Raw genomic sequence first — 25,090 nt, forward strand, 5'->3', positions numbered from 1 at the left:
TTCTAAATGAAAGTGTTGCCTAATCCCATTCGGTTTTAAAGCTAGTTAGAACATGTCTAGTGTTGCAAATCCAGAAATCTCTTTTTTGAAAATCATTTCACAGTTTTCAAGGAATGCCTCTGAAATTTAGCCTTCTACAAACTGGCCAAATTATATCACAGAGCCGTCAACCTTGTTGTAAAGGAGTTTAAAGAAGTGCAAATAGAATGTTTTTTCCTAATGTATCAAAATCATTCCAGAGTTTTCTGAGATTAAGCATGCATTGGCAAAATGAAGTGGAAAGGTTTATCATTGTCAAATTCAGTTAAGTTCTTCTTCCTACCCCTGTTAGTGATCAGAGAGAGAGAGTTTGTGGTATATATTACTGTTCCTTATCCACCAAACCAGATAATCAATCGTGCCAATAATTCAGTCTGCCAATTTTATCAGATTTTGATTTTGACTTACTAGTCAAGCTAGTGATCTTGTCCTAGTTCTAACCAGGTAATGTAGAGTCACTGCAGGTAATATGCTGGTAATATATTATTTTCGAAAAATAACCTGAAAGATTCCCTATACCATTTCTTTTACAAAGGTTTTATATTTTATTTATTTTTTCTAATTTTTAAATTTATCCTAGTTCAATGAAAGCCTCTCTAAGCTTTGTAAAAAGTCTAGATTTTATTAACAGTTGAGTAAAATAAAAAACAATGAAAATTTCAAAAATCCTTAGACACCTCTGTGAAGAAATCACTAGCAAATGTCTTAGGTTGACAGAAGTGAACCTATGAAAACAATGAAGCTTTGTGTTGGCTCCAAACATTTCATGACATAGGTAACTGTTGAAAACTGAGAAATTGTAGTTTTGTTTTCTGAAAACTTATTAACCATTTAAAGTGCTCTCAGAGGTTTGTTGTTTTTAACTGCAAAATGATATAAATTGAAGGCTTAATGTTGTTCTTTCACAAATTGCTTTTCCCCACTAATGTTTTTCTTTTCTTAATGTTAACTGGAACTGGCACCAGCAGGCATAAATAATCAATAATATGGTATTTCACATGATGCAAATAACTTGTAAGTTATTTATTATTAGGTTCCATTAGTATTTAAGAATTTATAGCAATCATTGAATATTTATTAAGAAATTAGTGTTACACACCATTCTAGTCTGTCCTGATCTATCAGTGGATAAGACAAACTAAGTCCCTGCCTTCATGGAGCTTATAAATATTAGATAAATTATTGTAAGTTTGATGAAATCTAAGGATGCTTGAGGGCTATCCAAAAGTTCTACCCAAAAAGGTGATTGTATAGTTTCAATTCAGATTTGCTGTTTGAGTTCGTTCTGAAACATCCTGAAAACTTAATTTTAAAGCCAAGGCTTTTCTTAAATCAGTTTGCTCAGAGTGAGCTAGCCCTTTAATTTTCTCTTTTGGAAAATGTACTTCAGGGCCACCTGATTGTAAGGATTATGCTTTCAAAAAAAGCATCTATATAAGAAGAAAAGCAATGTAAGAAATAAAGTTATAATAGATATTTGACAATGGAAAAGAAAAATCGAAGCTTCACAGATTAATTTGGGAAATGTAGTAAACAGCTGGAAATCTATGCCTACCTTAGGACTATTAAATTAGTTCCTTTTTAATTGCTTGTGTGGCTTATGGCTTTCTTACAAATAGTTGTGTCTTTCTGTCCTACTTAATTATCAACTTTTTGAATGCATGCTGGTAGTGTCTTCTGGATAGTGCCACAGTTCCAGAGTTTTCAAGGAATGCCTCTGAAATTTACCTTAATATTTACCTCTGCATAGAATAGTTCATAAAACACTCAATAAATATTGCTTGAATGAGTGGAGGAATAAATGAATTCTTAAGGTCTGAAGAACTGAATTCCTTTGGTAGTAAAGTTTTAAGAAACAATTTTAACAAATTAAACACTGAGGTTGGGCACGGTGGCTCACTCCAGCACTTTGGGAGGCTGAGGCGGGTGGATCACGACGTCAGGAGATCGAGACCATCCTGGCTAACATGGTGAAACCCCGTCTCTACTAAAAATACAAAAATTAGCTGGGAGTGGTGGCGGGTGCCTGTAATCCCAACTACTCAGGAGGCTGAGGCAGGAGAATAGCTTGAACCCGGGAGGTGGAGGTTGCAGTGAGCTGAGATCACGCCACTGCACTCCAGCCTGGGCAACAAAGCGAGACTCCATCTCAAAAAAAAAAAAAAAAAATTAAACATTGAAATGTTTTGTAGGCGTAGAACAATAAATATCTAATATAATCAACTTGCTCTTTTTTATGCTACAGATACTTCTGGGGTCTGTGGTTTATCCTTAATGGCCCTCTCTGCCTCTGACATTGAGGGTATTAGATTTCCAAAGATGACCTCTTGAGTTACCCGAATGTCAGTAGGTATTTGTCATTAAGTCTGACTTACAGCTGTACTGGCTAAGAGAGGAGCCTGACGTTTGGGAAAGTCTATGTGCACAGATGCAGACACATACATTCTTAAGTGTTGGGTGCTATGTTAATAATCAGTCTATTTGGTGATTGCTAATTAATAGATTACACCATTGACCTGTCTGGTAAGATGGTCGTCAGTTATTCAGGTTAGATTGTGAAAACTGAGTAGCAACTGATTTACAGAATTGAAAATGGGCATTTGATAAATGGCATGGAAAAATACTGTTTGCTTGTTTGGTCAGATTAGAAATTTACTACCTCAAAATAGGTCACTTTGAGATACTGCCTATTGAAGTATGGTGTGATAGACCTTATCTCTGCCTCTTTTCTTGATTATCTTTATACTTGTCAGTAAGACATACTACAGAGGCACAAGGTAGCCTGAGGCATTGGTTGGTTGTTTTCTCTTGGGAAAGAAAGAATATGTGTTTTGAAGTTTCAGACTTATTTAGGGTTGTATTTTAAGGTTTGGATTTTGTGCTTTTTTCTCTTAATATTTTATATCTTTTGAAATGACTTATTTATTCTAAATATTTTATAAACACTTGTGAAATGAATAAATAAATAAAACAGCCAAAAGCAGTCATGGTAGACTGAGTACTCTGTGTTCATAATAGATGGTGGTTCTGTGACAATTGGAATATTTTGAATAGGAAAACTAGTATTTATCTTACTTTTTTTTTGGTCTGTGAGAAGATATAGAAGATAGCCTAAATGAATATTAATTTGGTCTTTTGTTAACAACATACTCTTTTAAAAATAATACCTTAATGATGATATTGGATATTTCTGATACTTTTTTATTTAAAAATATTTGTAAATATGTACATTGATTTATAATCAATTTATATTATTATTTACTCTATTTTGTCATCTCACAAATCATGGTTTATATACATTTTCTCAGCTGAGAAACTTAGAGATTCTGTAATATACCCAAGGTAAATGCAGAACTGGAGGCCCAAACCCAGGCGTTCTCACTCCACTTTACCCTACATCTCATCTGGAGGTTTATAAGTAAGTTTTTGATTAAAAGATAAGATGCACATTGGAAAATAAGAGATCCAGTCTTCATATTTATCTTGTATAAAACTACTGAGTAATATGTTAGGGTTTAGCACAAGGCATGGGTTCTAGCTATAGGGTATTCATAATTTAATTGGAGAAACAAGAGATAAACATAAAAAGAGAGTAACAATATAAGATTGTATGTATAAGATGAGTGATTCAAACTGTAAGTCCTACAGAGACAGGAAAGATTTCTGTGGATTGGGACTACTAAACTAGGATGACTGAAATGAGTTGGGCTGTGCTAGAAGGAGGCACATAGATGAGCCAGTAAAGGAGTAGAGGGCATTCAAAACAGGGGAAGTACAGAACAAAAGTAAAGGTATTGTTGCCCCTGCAGCCCTTGGTATAGCTTACATATATGGTAGAAAATTTGTGGGAGATGTGGTTACAAAGGCAGGTGAAGGTCACATTGTAGAAGGATTTTAATGCAGGGCTAAGATCTTAGGACGTTATTTTGTAGGCAATGGGAAACCACTCATGGTTGGTTGGTTGGTTGGTTTGTCTGTACATGGCATTTGCAAACAGTACACATTTTTTTTTTCATGATCAAGACACCTGAAGATTAGAGCTTCCTTCCTTCTATAAGCTACATTGCCACAACTGTGAATAACATGCTTCACTACATTGGGGTGTGTGTTTGTGTGTGTGTGTGTATATGTATTTGAGGGGGCTAGAGATGGGCATATCTGTGTGGCGGGGCAAGGGGAAGAGAGGTGGCAGTCTTCGTTCAAGTATTATAGACTCTGTGTGCCAAGCTATATATCATATGAAAAGAAAAACATCTATAAATACAAGATAATAATGAGGGCCTTATAAAAACAAATTATAAAACTGAAAAATGATGTATAAAAATATTGAGATTTAAAGATTTCTTGGTCAGAGGCTGAAGTTTACCAGGTAATTTAACTTAGGAGATTCAGCCAAATTTCTGGCAGCTTAGCCAACAGTGTCATTTCATTCCGACATTGAGAGTACCCAGGGAAGCTAACTCCCTGCCTTTCTCATGTCTGAACTACTGTTGCCAAGATCCTGCAGTTCTTCTGTCAGATGAGAAGAAGTGTGGCTTTTTGTGGAGCCACCTTTCACAATAACAGGGCTTGTGAAAAGATTCCCCATTTTCAAGATGCAGTGAACCTAACAAGAACTTGGAATTCATCCCACGGCCATACCAATCAGTATTCCAGCTGTAGTAAGTTAATTGGCAGTGGTTTTTTTTTTTTTTTTTCCTTTTGTCTTCTTTTAAAAAAAAAAAAAAAAAAAAAAAAACCTGGAAATGGTGAAAGACATGTTGTCGTGACAAAAAAAAAATGAATGCAATATTAAAAACTGAGAATTCTGGAGGTGGAATCTTAAGAAAAAAACCTCCCCAGTCAATATTGAAACCATACTTTTCTGCCTGAATTTGAAAACTTGCAAGCTGATTTAACATATCTCTCTGCCTTCTTACTCCTTCCATTTCTTTTCTGCTGCCCATATTTATCCTGTCTCATTTCCTGCACCTTTCATGCATGCCATTACAACAAGGCCACCCTCCTCCTCATTATCCTTTGAACATTTGCCATTCTTTTCCAACTCTATTCAAGTTCTGTCTCATATCTAAAATGAATACATATAACCTAATACACTTAATACGAATTGATTTTTTTAACAATGAGATGCCAGACTTGAAAGTGAAAACTTGAATTATTGCACTCAAATATATATGTAAGGTAATGAATATTATAGATATTTTTGAACTCCTATCTGTGACCTCCTGTAGATATAGTTCGGATCCCTTCTGTTGTATGTGAAATAGCATTGCTCATTTGGAGACCGACAGTCATTGTTCAAGGGAGCTAATTTCAGAACAGAATTGTAGTATTTAGCATCAAGACCAAAGACAATGAAAAGACCAAACATTATCACAATTGGAGGAAAGAGGCAGGATGGGTTGAAATTTGAAAAATGTAGGCCAGGCGCAGTGGCTTATGCCTGTAATCCCAGCACTTTGGGAGGCCGAGGTGGGTAGATCACCTGAGCTCAGTAGTTCAAGACCAGCCTGGCCAACGTGGTGAAACCGTGTCTCTACTAAAAATACAAAAATTAGCCGGGCATGGTGGCAGGCACCTGTAATCCCAGCTACTCAGGAGCCTGAGGCAGGAGAATTGTTTGAACCCAGGAGGCAGAGGTTGCAGTGAGCCGAGATCACGCCATTGCACTCCAGCCTGGGCAGCAAGAGAAAAATTCCGTCTCAAAAAAAAAAAAGAAATTTGAAAAATGTTCGAGATGAGCAATTTAATACTTAGGTACCAAGTATTGGAGTAGTGTCTTTTTATCCTGGTTTCAGGGTGGAGAGAGAAGGATAGAATGGATTGTTTTTGCCTTTTATTAAAGGCTAGATAGATAACGAAACTTCATTTTAAAGAAATATTTGAAGTAAGAGAATCTATTACAATATGGTTTGCTATTACATTTATGTGAAAAACTGAGGGAAACACTGTTTCCCATGGTGCAAACACAAACCAGAAAAGATGTATTCCATTTAAACTAACTAAGCTCATACAGCCAGCCCTTTTTCTTCATGCCAATTTTATAGAAAGGTTACACTGTAATTATCAAGAGGAATGAATCGTAATGTGGTGAACTGGTCAGAAGTCCTTGGTCACACACAACTTCAGTTTATTTGTGGTATAATAATGATAGTCACCAAGAAGTTTGAAGTATGAGAACATTAGACACTTCTCCTACAATTTTGTTTCAAGGCAATTAATAAAATTCTCAAATTAAATTTTGCCACACATACAATTATTAACTAAATATTTACTTGTAAGTAAGCACAAAATAATTCATGAACCTGTCCTATAAGTTTGAAAAAAAATTGCAAGCTCTAGATCCTTTTAGGTGTCCCAGTCACTACCTCATAGAAAATGTTCATTTTTGACAAATATAAAGATTCCTGAGCAGGAATGATGATTCTTCCTGACTTCAAACAACCACAGTTGTTCAGGGTTCATAGCTGGACACAGAACCATTTAAAAATTTAGCAGAACGTTATCTCTAGGTGTAAATAGGCCTCATGGGATTTTTACACCTTGTCCATAAAATGATGGGCAGTATTTCTAAAATATTTTAGCCAGTCTGTATAACACTAGTACTTTTAATTCACTCATGAAAACCCATATGTAATATTCATCAAGTTAGTTTACATGCTTTGTTTTTATCAATAGGCATACATTTTGTCATTCAGTATACTGATTAGTAAGTCATCAGTTATTGACTGAAATATGAATAACAAAAGTACCTGGAGTGGCCTCCTTAGGGTACAGATTTCTGATCCCATCAGCCTGCTCCTGGCCGGTGCATTCCTGATTAGATGCTAGAAACATCTTGGTTATAGTCCACCCTCACTAACATACCTTTAGTAACGTTGTATTTTAAAGCAAATTGCAGACGTTATAATACATGATGTAGTCACTTCCCAAATACAGTATCCTTTTTGGTTGCCAATTTGTAAGACATCATTTGGAGTTCTGAAATGAATGGAAGAACTTTTCATTAATTTTATTTTTAAAAATTTTGCCTTGTATTTTAATTTAAACTCTTAATATTCTTTTTTCCTAGATATCCGCTGTGACATTAAATATAATCTTTCTCCAGTTTACAAATCTATAATTGAAATGTCCTCCACCTCTAACAGTTTTGCTAGTTTTGTTCATAGACAAGCATATACTTGTACTTTCATTAGTCATCTCTTAGCTTAATAGCATTGGGAAATCTTTCAGCTTGAATGTGTTTAAGAAAAAAAAAAAACTTCCTTTTTAATTTACCCTTATCTATTCCCCATACATTTTTAGAGGCTAATAAAAAAAGTCCTAAAACTTAAACAGCTTTGGAAAGTAAACTATGCTTTGATGGGCTTTCACTTAGTATTTGATCAAAGAATAATTTACCAACTAGGAAAAAATATTTTTTAATTGTCATAATGACAAAATATAAGAACAAAGGCTTTGTGATTTGGGAAAGTCACTTAACCTCTCTGAAGCCTTGTTTTCCTTATAAATAAAATGAAGATAGTAATAATAAGTACTTTATGAAGTAATTTTAAGGATTAACAAGGTAATACATGGAAAACCCATAGCAAAGTGCCCAAAACATAAGATCTGGAAATTAATAGTTATTAAGAAAAAAAAATCAAGAGAGGAATTTCAGTGGAGTGTTCAACAGTGTCCAAGTTGTCTCGCAGAGATCAAGTAAAGCATGAACTACACAGAGTGAGAACTCAACATGCAAGCTTTTCTGCCAGAATGTAATATATGTGTACCTAAAAAACCACTCATTCTGCAAAATCACACAGTAAAAATCACAGGCTTAAGGGAGAAAAAATTAAGCTTTGGGCAATATATTCAAAATCGACTCAGTTTCTCCCATTCTGTAGCAATTTACCCATCTGCCAAAGGGCTGATATCCAGAGTCTACACAGAACTTAAACAAAATTTACAAGAAAAAAAACCCCACTAAAAAGTGGCCGAAGGTTATGAACAGACACTTCTCAAAAGAAGACATTTATGCGGCCAACAGACATATGAAAAAAAGCTCATCATCACTGGCCATTAGAGAAATACAAATCAAAACCACAATGAGATACCATCTCATGCCAGTTAGAATGGCAGTCATTAAAAAGTCAGGGAACAACAGATGCTGGAGAGGATGTGGAGAAATAGGAATGCTTTAACACTGTTGGTGGGAGTGTAAATTACTTCAATCATTGTGGAAGACAGTGTGGTGATTCCTCAAGGATCTAGAACCAGAAATACCATTTGACCCAGCAATCCCATTACTGGGTATATACCCAAAGGATTCTAAATCATTCTACTATAAAGACATATGCACATGTATGTTTATTGCAGCTCTATTTACAATAGCAAAGACTTGGAACCAATCCAAATGCCCATCAATGATAGACTGGATAAAGAAAATGTGGCACATATACACCATGGAATACTATGCAGCCATAAAAAAGGATGAGTTCATATCCTTTGCAGGGACATGAATGAAGTTAAAAACCATCATTCTCAGCAAGCTAACACAGGAACAGAAAACCAAACATTGCATGTTTTCACTCATATGTGGGAGTTGAACAATGAGAACACATGGACACTGGGATGGAAACATCACACACCAGGGCCTGTCAGTGGGTGACGGGCAAGAGGAGGGATACCATTAGGAGAAATACCTAATATAGATGACAGGTTGATGGGTGCAGCACACCACCATGGCACTTGTATACATATGTAACAAACCTGCACATTCTGCACATGTATCTCAGAACTTAAAAGATAATAAAAAAAAACTATGCAGTTTTGTCATTGTTGCTATGATTTCTAGTTACAATCCTAATAAAAATACTAGCTCCATTAAATCTCCAAGAACACGTTCACCCAGCATCAAAGATCATTTTGATCAAATTGTTCCATGTGTACAATATACATAATGTTTTTTGTTGGTAGTAAAGTATCATATGCCATCTAACTGTCTTGATTCAACAAATCTGCATAAAGATTTGAAAGAATAGTTTTGCTATATTTTAATTGTCACCTTATGTCAATGCTAAAACAGCAAGTTAATACTTTACTTACAAATGATTTGCATAATTTTGTTGGGTCACATTCTCATCTCATTTTATTTTAGCTGCTGTAAGTAAAGATGATTCCATTATTTCAAGTCTTGATGTCACTGATATTGCACCAAGTAGAAAAAGGAGACAGCGAATGCAAAGAAATCTTGGGACAGAACCTAAAATGGCTCCTCAGGAGAATCAGCTTCAAGAAAAGGAAAAGTAAGTCATTTTATTCTTTGCCAAGAAGTGAGATGACATTTTTGAAAATCTAGCATATGATCTTAAAAATTATGTTTTCATTTTGAACGTTTTTAAAGTTATTTTTAAGAAAATGTCATTTTGGAATTAGAAAATGTTTGAATCAATATATTGTTTCAGTATTTGGTTAATTTCTATTAATATTTAAAGCTGAAATGCTGAAAACATTAGCAAAAATTTTTTTCTCATGGTTTTTATAGATTAATTAGAAATGGCATGTAGGATACAAAAAATATTGGAATCCAACTAGTGTTCAGTAAAGTGTTTCAATCTAATTTACTGCTTGAAAGAGACCCGTATGGCATTCAAATTAGCCATTTAATTTGGTTATGCTTGGCATTTTTTTCAAGTAAAATGTCTCTTTTTCATCATCTGTTTACTTCTATCAAGTTTTGGCATTGTGTACTTTATTTTAACTGTTTTTCACTCTTTGATTCTGATTACCCTGCATCAGTCTATATTTCAATTTAGGTGTGATGAGTTGCGAAGTTGAAACACTTAATATTTCGTTACAGCAAAACAATGAGCATTTATAAAGAATATTATCAGTTTAATCCAAAATGAATGTGCAAATCATTTGTATCTTTGGGTATATGTATATATGCTCTGAGAATTTATTTTTTCTAAAGTTTTTGTTAATTCAGTAAATAGTTATTGAATGATGATGCTGTGGCAGATGATTTTATAGTTCAGGGATTTTCACAGTATGGAATGAGGGTACCTGGGGTTTTCCAATGGCCCTTTGTAGGGGTCCATAAGGTCGTCCCTTCTTAAATTCCATACCTGTGTGAGGCTGGATTTTCTTATATCCTTCAATTAAAATAACATTTCACCGCTGATTGAATGCAGAAGCTGGTGAAAATCCAACTGTTTTCAATCAAACCAGCTATCAAACAGATTTGAAAAGTATAAAACAATGCCCTCATAACATTTTTTTCTGGAAAATACGTTTCATAAATAATATATTATTCATATTATAATATACTGGATTTGTGTTATTTTTAAATGAATTAATGAATCTGTTTAAATTTTCTTAGGTTTAATTTTCAATATGGCAAATAGTCTACATAAACTAAAATGTGGAGTCAAAACTCTTGAGACCTTCAAAAATTTTTTAAAGTATGAAGGGTTCCTGAGAGCAAAAAGCTTTAAAATTCTGTTATAGACAATAAGGATGCAAAGAAGCACAATTCATGCCATCAGGAAACTGGCAGCCTAGTGGGAACATGTTTTAGTTTCTAGCATATAAACATTGTATAGTGGGATTATTTTGTCTATCATTGTGTTTTTGTTCTCTCCACAATTGGCCTGATCTACATATACTTAAAAATGCTATCTCCATACTAAGCTGGATCCCTAATGTCTTTAGACAATATATGCAAAAACTCATTGTGCACTAAATTCTATCTGGTTTGTGTTTATCATTTGAATTTATTCATAGCTTATAACCCCTTGATAGAGCTCATAGAGTTCAAGGCATAGTGTGATCTCTTTTATATAGTGAACCAAAAATATTTTCATTTTACAAACATTGAAATAGCCAAACTATTCCTATGGATTAATATGGGAAAGAATAAAATTATAAGCAGTTTGAAACGTTCCAGAAACTAAGTACTTCATTCAGTCAATTAGTAGACAAGTGAGTAATGAGTTGAAATTGAACTATGTGCCAGGCATAATATTGATCATGCTGAGGATCCCAGAAAGTAGAAAATAGACACAGCTCCTGTCCTCGTGGAACTTTCAGTCCAATTGTTTTGTCTGATAATGACTTCATGGTTTGAGGGAAGAAGGAAATATTGGTTTTATGTTGGAGAGCTGCATCTTAGGTCTTTTCACTCTGTGTGTGAACCAAAGGTAAGGTTTTAGATTGCTAACATTTTCTGAGTACACTGTGTTGCTTTAGCAGGTTTCTGATATGCATGATACAGAGATGAAAGAAGTTTAGCTCTGAATCAAGACTAAATATTTTTATTTAGCTTTTTAATAAAGGTAATGTGTTTGTTTCTCCAAACATACAGACAATTAATATTATGTTCCTTTTCTTTTCCATGTTTAGGTAATCGTGTCAATGTTTATGTTACATATTTTCACCATTTTAAAAGTTGACAAAGTTGATGTAAACCATATCAGCTTTTGGGAATGGTCTGCTAATTATATCATTGTAGGCCCTTTAGGCAGACTGCCCCTAAGTAGAAATGAAAAACACCTGTTAGATGTCAGGGAGCATTTTAAAGATTAAGAGAAATTTAGTTTGGCATGTATCAGTCAGATGTTGAGTGGTTGATACCCTACTGTATAATGCCTCCTCTTTTGCTCAAATAAAACAAAATGTTAAATTATGTATTTTGTTCTTTTTTTTTATACTATAGGATTTTTTTGCATTTTAAATACAGGAGACTGAAATTTTATGGCTCTTAAAAATTTTAAATACTAGTTGTACTTTCCCAATTTTTTTAATAAAAAAAAGAAGCTTCTATAAAACAAAAGCAAAAATAAGCCTTAGCTCTTAAAAAAAAACCTCAGAGTAAGACATTCTCAATTGCTAATGGCTAGCCCTTATTTTAAGTTTTAAAATTAAAACTGCTACCTATTTTCCTGCCTTCCTGAAGCATGATTTTTTTCTCTGACAGCTTGTCATCAAAAACATAAACATCAATTAGGTTCATGTACTCTATCTGTAGACTCGCAAATAAACGCAGATGTGGTTAGTTTGCTACTTACAGGTGAAAATACATCAGTCCCTACCTCTAAACTTCAGTTTCCTAGGCCCTTCTGATCGCATGACCTTCAGTCCCTTCCAACATTCCCACCAGACATCTTACATGTGATTCCACTGTTTAGCTTCTCTATCTCTGCAACTCAAGAACAAAGAAACAAAAGTAGGGGAAGGAGTGGTCATAAGTACTATGGCTTAATTTTTTTTGTGTGTGTGTGTGTCTACAAGACTTTGTGCAAGTCATTTTACCTTTCCAAGGTTCAGTTTTCTCATCTAAAAATGAAAGGATTGTACTAGATGATCTGTAAGATCCCTCTCAATATTTATAAATCTATTGTATATTTAACTATTCACCACTTTCAAAACATGAATATGATTTAGCAATAAAATACTTCCACATTTATTAGCTATTATTGATTAAAATTCATGAAGCAATTAAAAATATGAAATATCCATGAGAAAAGTATTCATTTTTTAAATTTAACTGTTTATAGGTATTTTACAATGTAACATATTAAGTACTTTATAAATACCACAGGGTTATTTTGCATTCTGAGAAAAACTAAATACTTATCTATAAAACGAAATCATCATAATTTTTAAATTTAGTTGAACATTTATTGCAACCGTAAGTCATTGTTATAGTGACAAGGTATAGAAGGAGAGAGAGATATAAAAATAAATCAGAATTTTGATAAGTGCTTTATATGTTATCTCTCATTTAAATCTCACACAAACCCTACAAGATAGGTATTAATTTATCCTTCTTACAGATGAAAAGCAACCAAGGCTTATAAAGATACAGTTCTTTTGCCAGAGCAGCACAGCCGGTGTTTTATTCCAGAGTTTGTGCCTGGTTACTTCCTCAACTGGGTTTATAATCTTTTGAGAGACAAAGATATACACAAATAATTTTGTGTAGAGCGAGGGGAGTACATCAGTCATAAAGTTCTAAATTGAAATATTTGGAATTGTGTTCCAGATTTGTGAGTGCACTATTATATGTGGGAATGGATTTTGGGCATTTTGTTTTATCTGAGAACCACTTTTTTGGGGGGTGGGGAAGCTTTCCTTTTATTTTGACTCAATATACAGAGAGAAATTATTTCAGTTAATACATGAAATACTCTGCAAAGCTTTTAGAGACTTCAGAACAAATATAAATCACTGTAAAAGGAATACAGATATAAAATAAATATAAATTATTAAATTCACAGAGCTTTATAATGAATTTGTTTATTAATCTTGTAAACTTTCAAAGTATCTGAACAAACTATGTCTATCAAATATAAAAGAAAATTTGTAGTAAAATTGCTTTTACCAATAAAAATACTAAATAGTATTTCAAGTGAATACTGGATGCCAAAACAACACACACACCTTAGAGTGAGTTTTTTATTTAATTAGCTAGGACTACACAATCTTATCACAGTCTTGTGGCTACAGGGGGCAGAAAAAGATGTAGCGTATTTCAGCCCAGTATTTCCCCACCTCCACAGAGTGCAGTGCCACTGATAAAGTTTGTATAAGGTATTGTCTTCCTGAACCTACAAAAGCGCAATTCTTATTTTGTTATGCCAGATGCTTACAGTATTATCCTTGAAGAAATTGCACAATCCATGCACTTTTGTTTTGAGAAGTTTTATTATAAACATCAGAATTTTTGTGGCTTCCAAACCAAAGTGACTATATCTATTAAAGCTTTTCAGGGTCCTAAAGAGCTCATTTCCCCGCAGTAACCCAGTTGCAGTCACATAGAGTTTATGTGGCAATATTCACTCTTAATAAAGATTCTTCTTTTTAATGGAGTTTTGAAGAAAGTTATTTGTTTGCTTTCTGATATCTTCTTCCTATGTTTTTATTATTAATGTTATGAATTATAAAAATTAAAACAGTGAGGGGGTAAGAGTCTGGTATTAATTCGTTTATTTTTTAATAAAATGAACTTTATTTTATTTGTTTCCCAATTATAAAAGCAGTTCATGCTCATTCCAGAAAAATCAGAAAACACACAGAAACAAAAGAATGAGCATATGGGAAACTCGTAATCCCACCCACTTGGAGATGACCACCGTTGAGACCTGGTACTCTGTGTCTTTGCAGATCCCTCTCTCTTCCACACTTCATTGACAAAACTAGGCTCACGCCAGTTATGCTATAACCCACAACTTTTTTTTCTTCCATTTAGCAGTCAATATGGTGTAATGTGGGAGGAAAATAATATCTTTGGAAGACTATGTTTTAAAAGCGATTGATTAATTTGAGACATGTAATAGTTTATATATAGAGAGAGTTGTATGTGGAATTACACATATATATTACACATACATATATGTATGTTTTGCCAGAATTTCTCCAGGAAGGCTATAACAATTTGTACCCTCACAACAGTGTTTGCCTTTTGAGTTTTTTGTTATTGTTGTTTACCAATTCATTTTAGAAATACATATATAGAGAGAAGGAGGTGAAATTGCATGTGCCAACTTAAAATGGGGTAGTTGACCATCCCATCTTTTCAAAAAGAATTTATTTTCATACCTTGAGTCTTAAAAATTGCTAGCAATGTATTCAAAGTTTAAATCTCAAAGTATTTGAAAATTATGTTTTTTAAATTTAGATGGATAATGTAATCATCAAATTCAAATATCTAATTTTTGTAGATTTTTGGTACCTGAACTTTAGACTTTTTAAATGTCAAATTAGGTACATAAAATGAATGTTCAATTGCTATATATTTACTCTGGTCATCATGAGCAAACCTCATTTTTTACACAACTTTAATTTTATCATAATGTTTATCTTAGTTGCAAAAGTAAACACGGTGGTGGTTTTAAAACGAGATAGGTTTTTATTAGCTTCACTCTATGTTTACCTAACTGGTCAGGCTGCGGCTCTCACTTTGCTTGCTGCATATTTTGATTAATGGCCCCTTGGCCTTGTTCCAGAGTATACTGATTATGGTCAGTGCACTTCAAAGATGATTTATTAATTGTGTTTGTGACCCAAAATAATTCAATAAAGATTGATCGTATGCATTATTATAGATTTGCCAATAAAATCTACAGTTACACTTTAAGAGAATGTTTGCCTGAATAGATTTTTTAAGTATACAAAAAGGACAAAAAATTTTTTTAATGTATTCTGTATTAAACACAGATTTATGGCCTTTTAAAGCATGATTATTAAATGTATCATAAGCTTGGTCTTGTAAGTGCATGAATTGTAAGTTCTACTTCAACATAATTTCAAGATAATATGTTTCATTGGAGCTTACATAGGTGTTTTAAAAAAATATTTTGATGTTTATAACTCACCCTGGGAACAACCCTTACTACAATTCCCCCAGGCTATTACATACATTTAAATTTTAAATTACTGACAGACTCAGATGTCTGTTTTAAAAAAAATGTTTATAGGAGGCTTTTATAATCTTTCTGAGTTTTAAGTAAAGGGGATTTACTGTATGTTTCCTATATGTTATACTCCTGTCATTTGAAAGACTTTGATACATACAATTTCTCTAAATTTGGCTTGATAATAGTTATTGTTTCAGGCATTTTAAGCACTCTACCAACATAGAATAATGTGTAAATATTCATTATACATGGCCGGCAAAGTTATTAATCAAAGGAAATGACTCCCCGCTCATAATTTATGGTTCAGTATTAAAGGAAAATAGGAGGTATTTTTTTTTGTTATACTGTATGCAAAATTTACACAGTAAGAGTGAAATTCTATAACTTAAATAATCTAGTATGATGTGTAACTCTACGTAAAGTAAGTATTTGGTCCGTAGTAAAAATTATGAAATAAAATAAAATATTTTACCCACTAGAAATGTAGACTGTTTCATGTTGTCTGAAAAGTATAAACTAGTTATGCCAAAATAAGAAGATATGAACCCCCAAAGTAACAGATGTCAGCAAATGGAAGAAAGAAATCAGATATGAGAATAAAAAATAAACCTAAGAGATTAAAAATATATAATGATCCATTAGTATTATTCAAGGACTTTGTTTTTGGAAAATTGTTACTAAAGGACAAAAGCACAAACATGCTTTGTTTAAACATCATTATTCAAAAATACTTTTAGTAAAATTTTAGGACATAATATTTTGTTTAATTGAAAATCTTTTACAATAACCTTGTTTCTAAACAATTTCTAAAACTTTTTTCTCTAGATCAAATATGTATATGTTACTTTTTAAAATGTTATTTTTGTAGTAAATGAAGATAAATTATCAGTGTATTGGATAAAGCAATGTTATCATTACCACCATTATTGAATGTTTACTCCTGTATAAATCACTTCTAGAAATACAGAATAAGAAGTTGATACAGCCTCTGTCTTTGTCTTTGTGTATGAATAGAACAATGAAGGAGGAGTAATGAATAGCACACATACGTTGTTTGCTTTTGGGCCACATTACATTTTCTGACAAACTATCTTTAATATGTATATGGATAACTATAATATGTCTAGATTGTGCCAAATTCCATAGCAGGTATGAAAGCTATGAAATTTCAGAGGAAAGAGAGTTGCTAATCCTTTTGGAGCTATATGGAATAAGGAGATAGGATAAAATCAGAGAAGACTGACCAGGAGGAAATGTTCTTTGAGTCTGGCTTTGGAGATGAATGTTGTTTCTAAAGGTGTAAACACCTGAGGAGGTGTTATTTGAGTTTGGCTTTGAAGATGAATGTTATTTCTAAAGACAAAAACTGAAAGAAAGAGAGTTCTAATTGAATCCAATCCACAGTGTCCCCTTATTTCCTTTAGTAACAGAACTCCTTTCCACCACCTGCTCTATCCACAGGGTTTAACAGTGCATGTGCCTATCAACCTAGAGGCTACAATTCCCAGCCTCACTAGCAGTGATGGGTGGCCATGTGACAAAGCCATTGCTAATGAAATATAAATGGAAATGATATGGGCAATTTGGGGATCTTGCCCATAAAATGATTGGGCATACATTCCTATGTCTCTGTCTTCCTTCTCAGCCATTTAACGTTTAAGAAAACCATGGTAGGAGATGGGAAAGCAAGATAGGAGGAATCATGGTCCCTGGACAGTCTCAGGGAGCAGGGCAGCGTACCCACCATGGACCACCCAGCTACCTCTGGACTGTTGTGTGGGAAAAATAAATGTCTAGCTTGATTGAAGCCATGGTGGTGGTTTGTTTTTGTTTTGTTCTCTTTGTTAGAGAAATCTGGGATAGTCCCTTACTAAAAAGAAGGGCTGTCCTATCAGGGAAACAGATTGTATAAAACAAACGCATGAAGAAAGAGTCTGAAAGATTGAGGACTAATGCCTGTATCATTGAGGTGCTTAGAAGTATGAATAAAGCTGGCAAGGAAAGCAGAACGTAGAGCACAAAGAGACTTATTTATTTGGACTTCTTTTATGAGTGCTACAAGAACTGTTAAAAGGTTTTGAGCCAAATAATGGCATACTGAACAGAGCTTTACAAAAATTTTCCTAGAAACCATATATTGGATGGAAGGAAAGTTTACGGGTTGGCAGTGAAGATAGGAAGATACTCTAGTAGTAATCCAGGAAGAGTTACCTGAAGAATAGTGTCTGTAATTGGTGTAATAGTGAATGTGATTGGAAGGAACAGCAGGGATGAATTGAGAAACATTTGAGATTGCTATCCTCTTACTACCAGAGATCTGGGAAGCCTCATCAGTTATTGAAAGCTATTTGGTAAACTTAGTCTTTACCAAAATAAATCATCTATCTCACTTTAGAAATCAACCTACGACAAAAGATGGATAAACAAAACAAGTCATGGGGATTGACTTCTCAAAAGACTGGAAAAGCTCCCTTTTCCATGCTGCTATATTTATATACTCAAATATATATATTGTGATGCATTGATATTATATCATTTTACATCATTTCATTTATTTCATTTTTGAACTTAATTGCACCAATAAGTAATTTATCAGCAAGCTTTCTTCAAATTGTGCTCTAAGAAGGGTTACTCAGGAAGGTGTATTGTAGCCTCTGAAAACCTTCCTTGTCATAGAGGTTCTTGTTTGCTCCAACCACAGGAAATATTTTCTCTGGACATGTGTTTTGATTGTGATCTGAAGGCATGGGGTTTCTCTTACTTGGGGTTATATGATATTCTCCTGATGGAATACAGAGAAAATCAACTTTTTAACTGACACATTCTGTTATGGATATAGTGCTGATTTTAAAGAGTATTTTCCCTAGGACCATGATATATGATGTTCTAGAAATTTCCCAACTTTAGAGAATAAGATATGAATTGAACAAATCAATTTAGCAAACCAATGACGTAATGAGATATTAATATAAAACCAAATGGACCTATATATCCCATTTCAAGGAAATCATGAAAATGATAATTTTCTATTTATTGAAGTTTATCTTGGGTTAAGCAATAAATGGCACCATGTAAAACAGAAACTGTTGGAGAACATTTTATCTGTTCTCAACTGCTATGTGGGCAAATAAGGCAGATGAAAATCTCAGTGTTCTCACTGAATAATAAGATGGTCTTTCAGGTCTCAAGTATATTTTTAGAGCCTTCCATCTAAGTTGTCAGGAACATACACCAATAACTTCCAGAAGAGGAAAACAAACCCATCATAGGAATGAAAATTTGGCATTACACATTATCCTTAGACAATGGTTATAGGCCTCAGCCTTTTATCTCCACCTTAATATAGTAATGATGTACCTACTGTGTGCCAAGCACTGTGTCCTATGCTGGGACTAGCACCAAACGAAAGAGACCAGGTGCTTTCCCTCAAGGAGGATAGGATGTAATTTCAGAAACACACCAATAAATAATTACAGTACAATGTGACAATGAGGCCAATTGGTGTAATAGTTCCAAGTACATCTAGAATGCCCAATTAAAATGAATAGTAGAGGGAGGCACAAATAACAAAGAAAAAATTTGCTACTATTTCTCATTAACCAAAGATGGATGCACAGATAAGTAACTCTAGGTGAGAAAATATATTACATTTGATAGAGTTCAAAAAATAACCTGAAATTGGGAATTCAGTAAAAATAGACAGTTACAAAAAAGAAAATATTATACACTAGCATAACCTAACACATAGTAGATATTCAATAATTATCAAGTAAGTGAAGTAATAAATAGGCCTTTTGTATAATACAGGAAAGAAAATATTTAGTAGATCTAACCCAGCAGAATCTTCCCCTTTTTGGAAAATGGTACTACATCTGTACCAGAAGTCCCCAACCTTTTTGGCACCAGGGACTGATTTTGTGGAAGACAATTTTTCCATGGACCTGGGGTGGGTGGGGGGATGGTTTGGGGGTGATTCAAGCACATTACATTTATTGTGAACTTTATTTCCTTAATTATTACATTGTAATATATAATGAAATAATTATACAACTCACCATAATGTAGAATCAGTGGGAGCCCTGAGCTTGTTTTCCTCTAACTAGATGGTCCCATTTGGGGGTGATGGGAGACAGTGACGGATTAGCAGGCATTAGATTCTCATAAGGAGCACACAACCTAGATCCCTCGCATGCACAGTTCACAATAGGATTTGTGCTCCTATGAGAATCTAATGCCACCACTGATCTGACAGGAGGTGGAGCTCAGGTGGTAATGTGAGTGATGGGAGGCGGCTGTAAATACAGATGAAGCTTACTTACTCACCCACCACTCAATTACTGCCGTTCAGCCCGGTTCCTATTAGGCCATGGACCAGAGGTTGGGGACCACTGGTCTATACAGCAACTAAAGCCTTAAATTTAAGAGTTATCTTTAGCTTCTTCTTGTCTCTCACCCCTAGCTCTACTCCATTTGTCAGTCTCATACTTTATGCTTCTAAAATATCTTAGAATTTAATCTCATGTTTTCTACTTCTGCTACCATTAACCTAGTCTAAGCCATGATCCTTTTGCATGCATGACTGCAGCCTACTCCCTTTTTTTCCCATTTCCACTTCTCTGACCTCTAAACTATTTTCCACATAGTGAACTTCTGAAAACACAAATTGAATTATATCTTTATACTTCTCCGAATATCTCCAGACTTTCCATCCCATTCCTAGAGTATTCTAGTGCCTTCTCATTGTACTTAGTCTAAACTCATTACCATAGGTTACGTGCTCTGAATGACCTTGCCCCTGCATCATCCTGAAACAAATTGTGGGATTTATTCATTTTTTCGAAAAAATATCTATATATATATATTTTTTTTTTTGAGACAGAGTCTCACTCTGTCACCCAGGCTGGAATGCAGTGGCAAGATCTCGGCTCACTGCAATCTCTGCCTCCTGGGTTCAAGCGATTCTCCTGCCTCAGCCTCCTAAGTAGCTAGGATTATAGGCACCCGCCACCATGCCCAGCTAATTTTTGTATTTTTAGTAAAGATGGGGTTTTGCCATGTATAGGAAGACAGAAGGGGTTTTATTTAGCCCATTTAATCAACTACTAACTAAAATGCATTCCTGGATTGTCTTTCACAGGCACCATGAACCTGATTGAAATTTTCTGTTGGTTGAAGTTACCTGAAATTTTGAAAATTCTTATTTCTCTTGACATTTATATTATTTTACTTAATTGCTTACTGCCTTTGGCATTTTTTGAAACTTGAAAATTATTGTAATCCTGTCCTACATTTGAAATAATTTACAATGATAAGGAATTGAATCCAGCAACTCATTCATTCTGAATGTTTGGAATATCATAGATTATTATGTACTCTAAGAATCCTAAATTTATTACTAATTATACTCCCATTTGAATTACAAGCAATAAAGGAAATAATAATGTCAATCTAAAATAGCATAAAGTCATTCTTATTTTTTTGTTTTATTTTGTCTACTTGTTCCACAAACGTATTGTTATAACATTGGGATGGAATTTATTAATTATCTAATCCAAAATAATAATATATGGCATGTAACCATTATATAAATGCTTTGTGGGACAATAAGGCATATTACTTTAAATGAAAGCCTATTTTACCTGGTAATATCTACTCTTTGATCACAGTTTTGCCTTCTGTATTATATCAGATAAATCTTCTACATTAAAGTTACTCATATAAAATAGAGTCATGTTGAGTACATAAAATTTGTGCAAATGCATCATATTCTCTCTATTCCCCTCTCCTAAATAAAAAGGGGGAGGGAAGAGAGAGAGAGGAAAGGGAACAATTTAAATAGTGCTGGGCATTCTAGTCCAGCATATGCCCAGGAGTGAAAATGAAATGGGAAGCATATATCTCCTTTCCCTAGCTGTTTGAGTTCCCACTATCTTTCTGTTATGTGAGCACTGCATTTAAAGATAAACCTTTACATGCAACTAAACACAAGGCAACCATGTAACATTTTCTAGTGCTTCATGGAAAACAAATAGCCATAAATCCTAAAATAAGAGGAAACCTGTTGATCCTGGGGTACTGGACCAATTGAAATTTGTATAACATGCTGGACTATGGTATTTTCCTAAGAATTTTTCAGGATAATTTGATTTTCACATTAAGACCTACAATTAAAACTCTATCACTAAATTAGATATAATTCTATTTAACTTGAAGACCATTTTATATTCTGGAGTTTTTCTTCTGCAAGCTAAAAGAGCCTAAGTTTTTAACATTCTTGTGTATAATATTGTTGTCACATATCAGTCTCTTAGTTGGATTTGCTTTTCACTGAATGCACATAATTTTCCATTGTTCCATTAAAGTCATGTCCGCCAAACCCTGTTTATATCTCAGACATGGTGTGATCTTTACAGAGAATAATGGGATACTACACTTCTGTTAGTGTGGGGTGTTCCCTTGTTGTTACACCTTTTTTATTATTATTATGTATTATACTTTAAGTTCTGGGGTACATGTGCGGAACATGCAGGTTTATTACATAGGTAGGTATACATGTGCCATGGTGGTTTGTCGCACTCATCAACCCGTCATCTACGTGTTACGCCCCGTATGCATTAGGTATTTGTCCTAATGCTCTCCCTCCTCTTTCCCCTGACCCCACGACAGGCCACAGTGTGTGACGTTCCCCTCCCTGTGTTTATGTGTTCTCATTGCTTAACTCCCACTTATGAGTCAGAACATGCAGTGTTTGGTTTTCTGTTCCTGTTAGTTTGCTGAAAATGATGGTTTCCAGCTTCATCCATGTCCCTGCAAATGGCATTAACTCCTTATTTTTTATGGCTGCATAGTATTCCATGGTGTATATGTGCCACATTTTCTTTATCCAGTCTGTCATTGATGTGCATTTGGATTGGTTCCAAGTCTTTGCTATTGTAAATAGAGTTGCAGTAAACATAAGTGTGCATGTGTCTTTATAGTAGAATGATTTTTAATCCTTTGGGGATATACCCAGTAATGAGATTGCTGGGTCAAATGGTCTTTCTGGTTCTAGATCCTTGAGGAATCACCACACTGTCTTCCACAATGGTTGAACTAATTTACACTCCCACCAACAGTGTCAAAGCATTCCTATTCCTCCACATACTCTCCAACATCTATTGTTTCCTGACTTTTTAATGATCGCTATTCTTACTGGAGTGAGATAGTATCTCACTGTGGTTTTGATTTGCATTTCTCTAATGGCCAGTGATGATAAGCTTTTTTTCATATGTCTGTTGGCTGCATAAATGTCTTCTTTTGAGAAGTGTCTGTTCATATCCTTTGCATACTTTTTGATGGGGTTGTTTTATTCTTGTTAATTTGTTTGAGTTCCTTGTAGATTCTGGATATTAGACCTTTGTCAGATGGATAGATTGCAAAAATTTTCTTCCATTCTGTAGGTTGCCTGTTCACTCTGATGATAGTTTCTTTTCCTGTGCAGAAGCTCTTTAGTTTAATTAGATCCCATTCATTAATGTTGGCTTTTGTTGCAATTGCTTTTGGTGTTTTAGTCATGAAGTCTTTGCCTGTGTCCTGAATGGTATTGCCTAGGTTTTCTTCTAGGGTTTTTATAGTTTTAGGTTTTACGTTTAAGTCTTTTAATCCATCTTGAGTTGATTTTTGTATAAGGTGTAAGGAAGGGATCTAGTTTCAGTTTTCTGCATATGGCTACCCAATTTTCCCAGCACCATTTATTAAATAGGGAATCCTTTCCCCCTCACTTGTTTTTGTCAAGTTTGTCACAGATTGGATGGTTGTAGATGTATGGTGTTATTTCTGAGGCCTCTGTTCTGTTCCATTGGTCTATATATCTGTTTTGGTGCCAGTACCGTGCTGTTTTGGTTACTGTAGCCTTGTAGTATAGTTTGCAGTCAGGTAGCATGATGCCTCCAGCCTTGTTCTTTTTGCTTAGGATTGTCTTGGCTATATGGGCTCTCTTTTTTTTGTTCCGTGTGGCCATTAAACCTTTTATTCCTGAGTTATCACTACTTTTCTAGTTGTAGATACTGCTGCTCCTGTGTCAGGGCTCACCGCTATGTGAGCAAGCTACTTAATGAGTCTACGCCTCAATATTATAATTTCTAAAATGGGAATAGCAATACCTACCTCGTTAAAATTAAAGAGACGACAGACAATTATATTATGCCAGGCACATGATAAATGTTCAATATTGGTAAATGCCCTAACTCTTGCTCATGTTCATTCTGTTTTCCCTTTCCAGTACCCAGCTGTCTAGGTTTGAATGTAAACTGTCTTCCAAGTCAGGTTAATTACTTGTGGAAAAATTACACTACAAAAGCATTTGTCTTTGTTATGTTTAATAATTTATAATATAATTTTTATCATCTGAAATTCCAGAATAATTACAAAGTATCAAGTGTTGTGTTATGTAATTTTTGTACCTTCCCTGCTCATGCCATGTACTTTGTGTATTTTGAAATCATAAGCATCTTTTCAACAAATATTTGCTGAGTACCTAATGTGAGCCAGACAGTGACTTAGGCACAGAGGATAGAAGACATGGTGGTGAGCAAAACAGCTGAGATTATGTTTTAGTGGTGTTAAACAAGTGAAAAAGAATAAATAAACATAGACACATTGTAAAATAATAAAGAAATATGCAGATAATTAAGGTGATGCAAAAGATAGTGATGAGGTGGTTCCTTTTTATATAGAATGGCCAGGAAATTGGCATTTAAGCTGAGCCTAAATGACAAGCAGACATCTTGCAAAGATTGAAAGAAAGGTAATGCAAAGGCCCTCAGGTGAGCAAATCCACTGTATTGAAGGAGTAGAAATATGTACCATGTAGGGGAATGAGAGGGAGTGGTCTGTGATGTATGTATCAATGAAATAAGCTTTGAGGGCCAATGGTTTTTAAATTTTATTCAAAGTATAATGGTAAATTTTAAGGTCAATGACATGGACTGATGTGGTTTTTAAAAGATTGCTATTATCAGTATGTGGAAAATGGATTTGGAAGTAAGGAGTTATCACTGTGTGGAAAATGGATTTGGAAGTAAGGAGTTATCACTGTGTGGAAAATGGATTTGGAAGTAGGGAGCTTGTGATAACAGACAGATCAGGTAGGAGGTTTTAACAGTAATCCAAGTGGAAGTCGGTCTTAGAGTAGGCTAATAGAGGACCTAGTGAAGAATTCTTAGGTCATGCATATGTTTTAGCAGTAAAGTTCCCAAGACTTGCTAGTAGGTTTGATTTAGAATAAGGGAGAGAGAGGAATCAGGAGGATTCCTATGTTTTAGCTTGACAAACTGGGTAAATGGTGCAGCTTTCAGACACGGGAAGAACTGAGAAAGAAACAGCTTTGCAGGTCGTGAAAATAGATGGTTCTGTTTTGGCTAGGTTAGGTTTTAGAAACTTAACAGACATCACAGCAGAGATACCAAGATATATATGAATCTAGAATTCCTGCGACAAATGAGGTATGGAGATAAAGATTGGAGAGTCCTAGACATTTTGGATTTATGACCATGATCTTAAAGTGAGCACAGACAGCATGAGTGGCTGTTTCTCTTCAGCAATATGTGGATGGTTCCTAATGTGTAGATTTACACAGCAAATACAATGAAAGTAAAGAAAGGGATTATTGT

At 34.4% G+C, this 25,090-nt stretch overlaps 1 protein-coding gene across 9 annotated transcripts in view; it reads left to right on the forward strand.

Moving 5' to 3' along the window:
• XRCC4 (X-ray repair cross complementing 4) overlaps positions 1-25,090 on the forward strand; it is a 310,135-nt gene that overhangs the window by 211,189 nt on the left and 73,856 nt on the right. For 7 of the 9 annotated variants that reach the window (XM_054555079.1, XM_024246673.3, XM_024246676.3 and 4 more), the window contains one exon: positions 9,179-9,326. In XM_054555079.1, the coding sequence (XP_054411054.1) occupies positions 9,179-9,326 (148 nt within the window). Of the gene's footprint in view, positions 1-9,178; positions 9,327-11,424; positions 11,708-25,090 lie in introns of those variants that run through there. The other 2 variants (XM_054555081.2, XM_054555080.2) reach the window with 1 other exon arrangement.

This window comes from Pongo abelii, chromosome 4 (genome assembly GCF_028885655.2).
Source record: "Pongo abelii isolate AG06213 chromosome 4, NHGRI_mPonAbe1-v2.0_pri, whole genome shotgun sequence".
In the NCBI taxonomy this organism is placed as follows: domain Eukaryota; kingdom Metazoa; phylum Chordata; class Mammalia; order Primates; family Hominidae; genus Pongo; species Pongo abelii.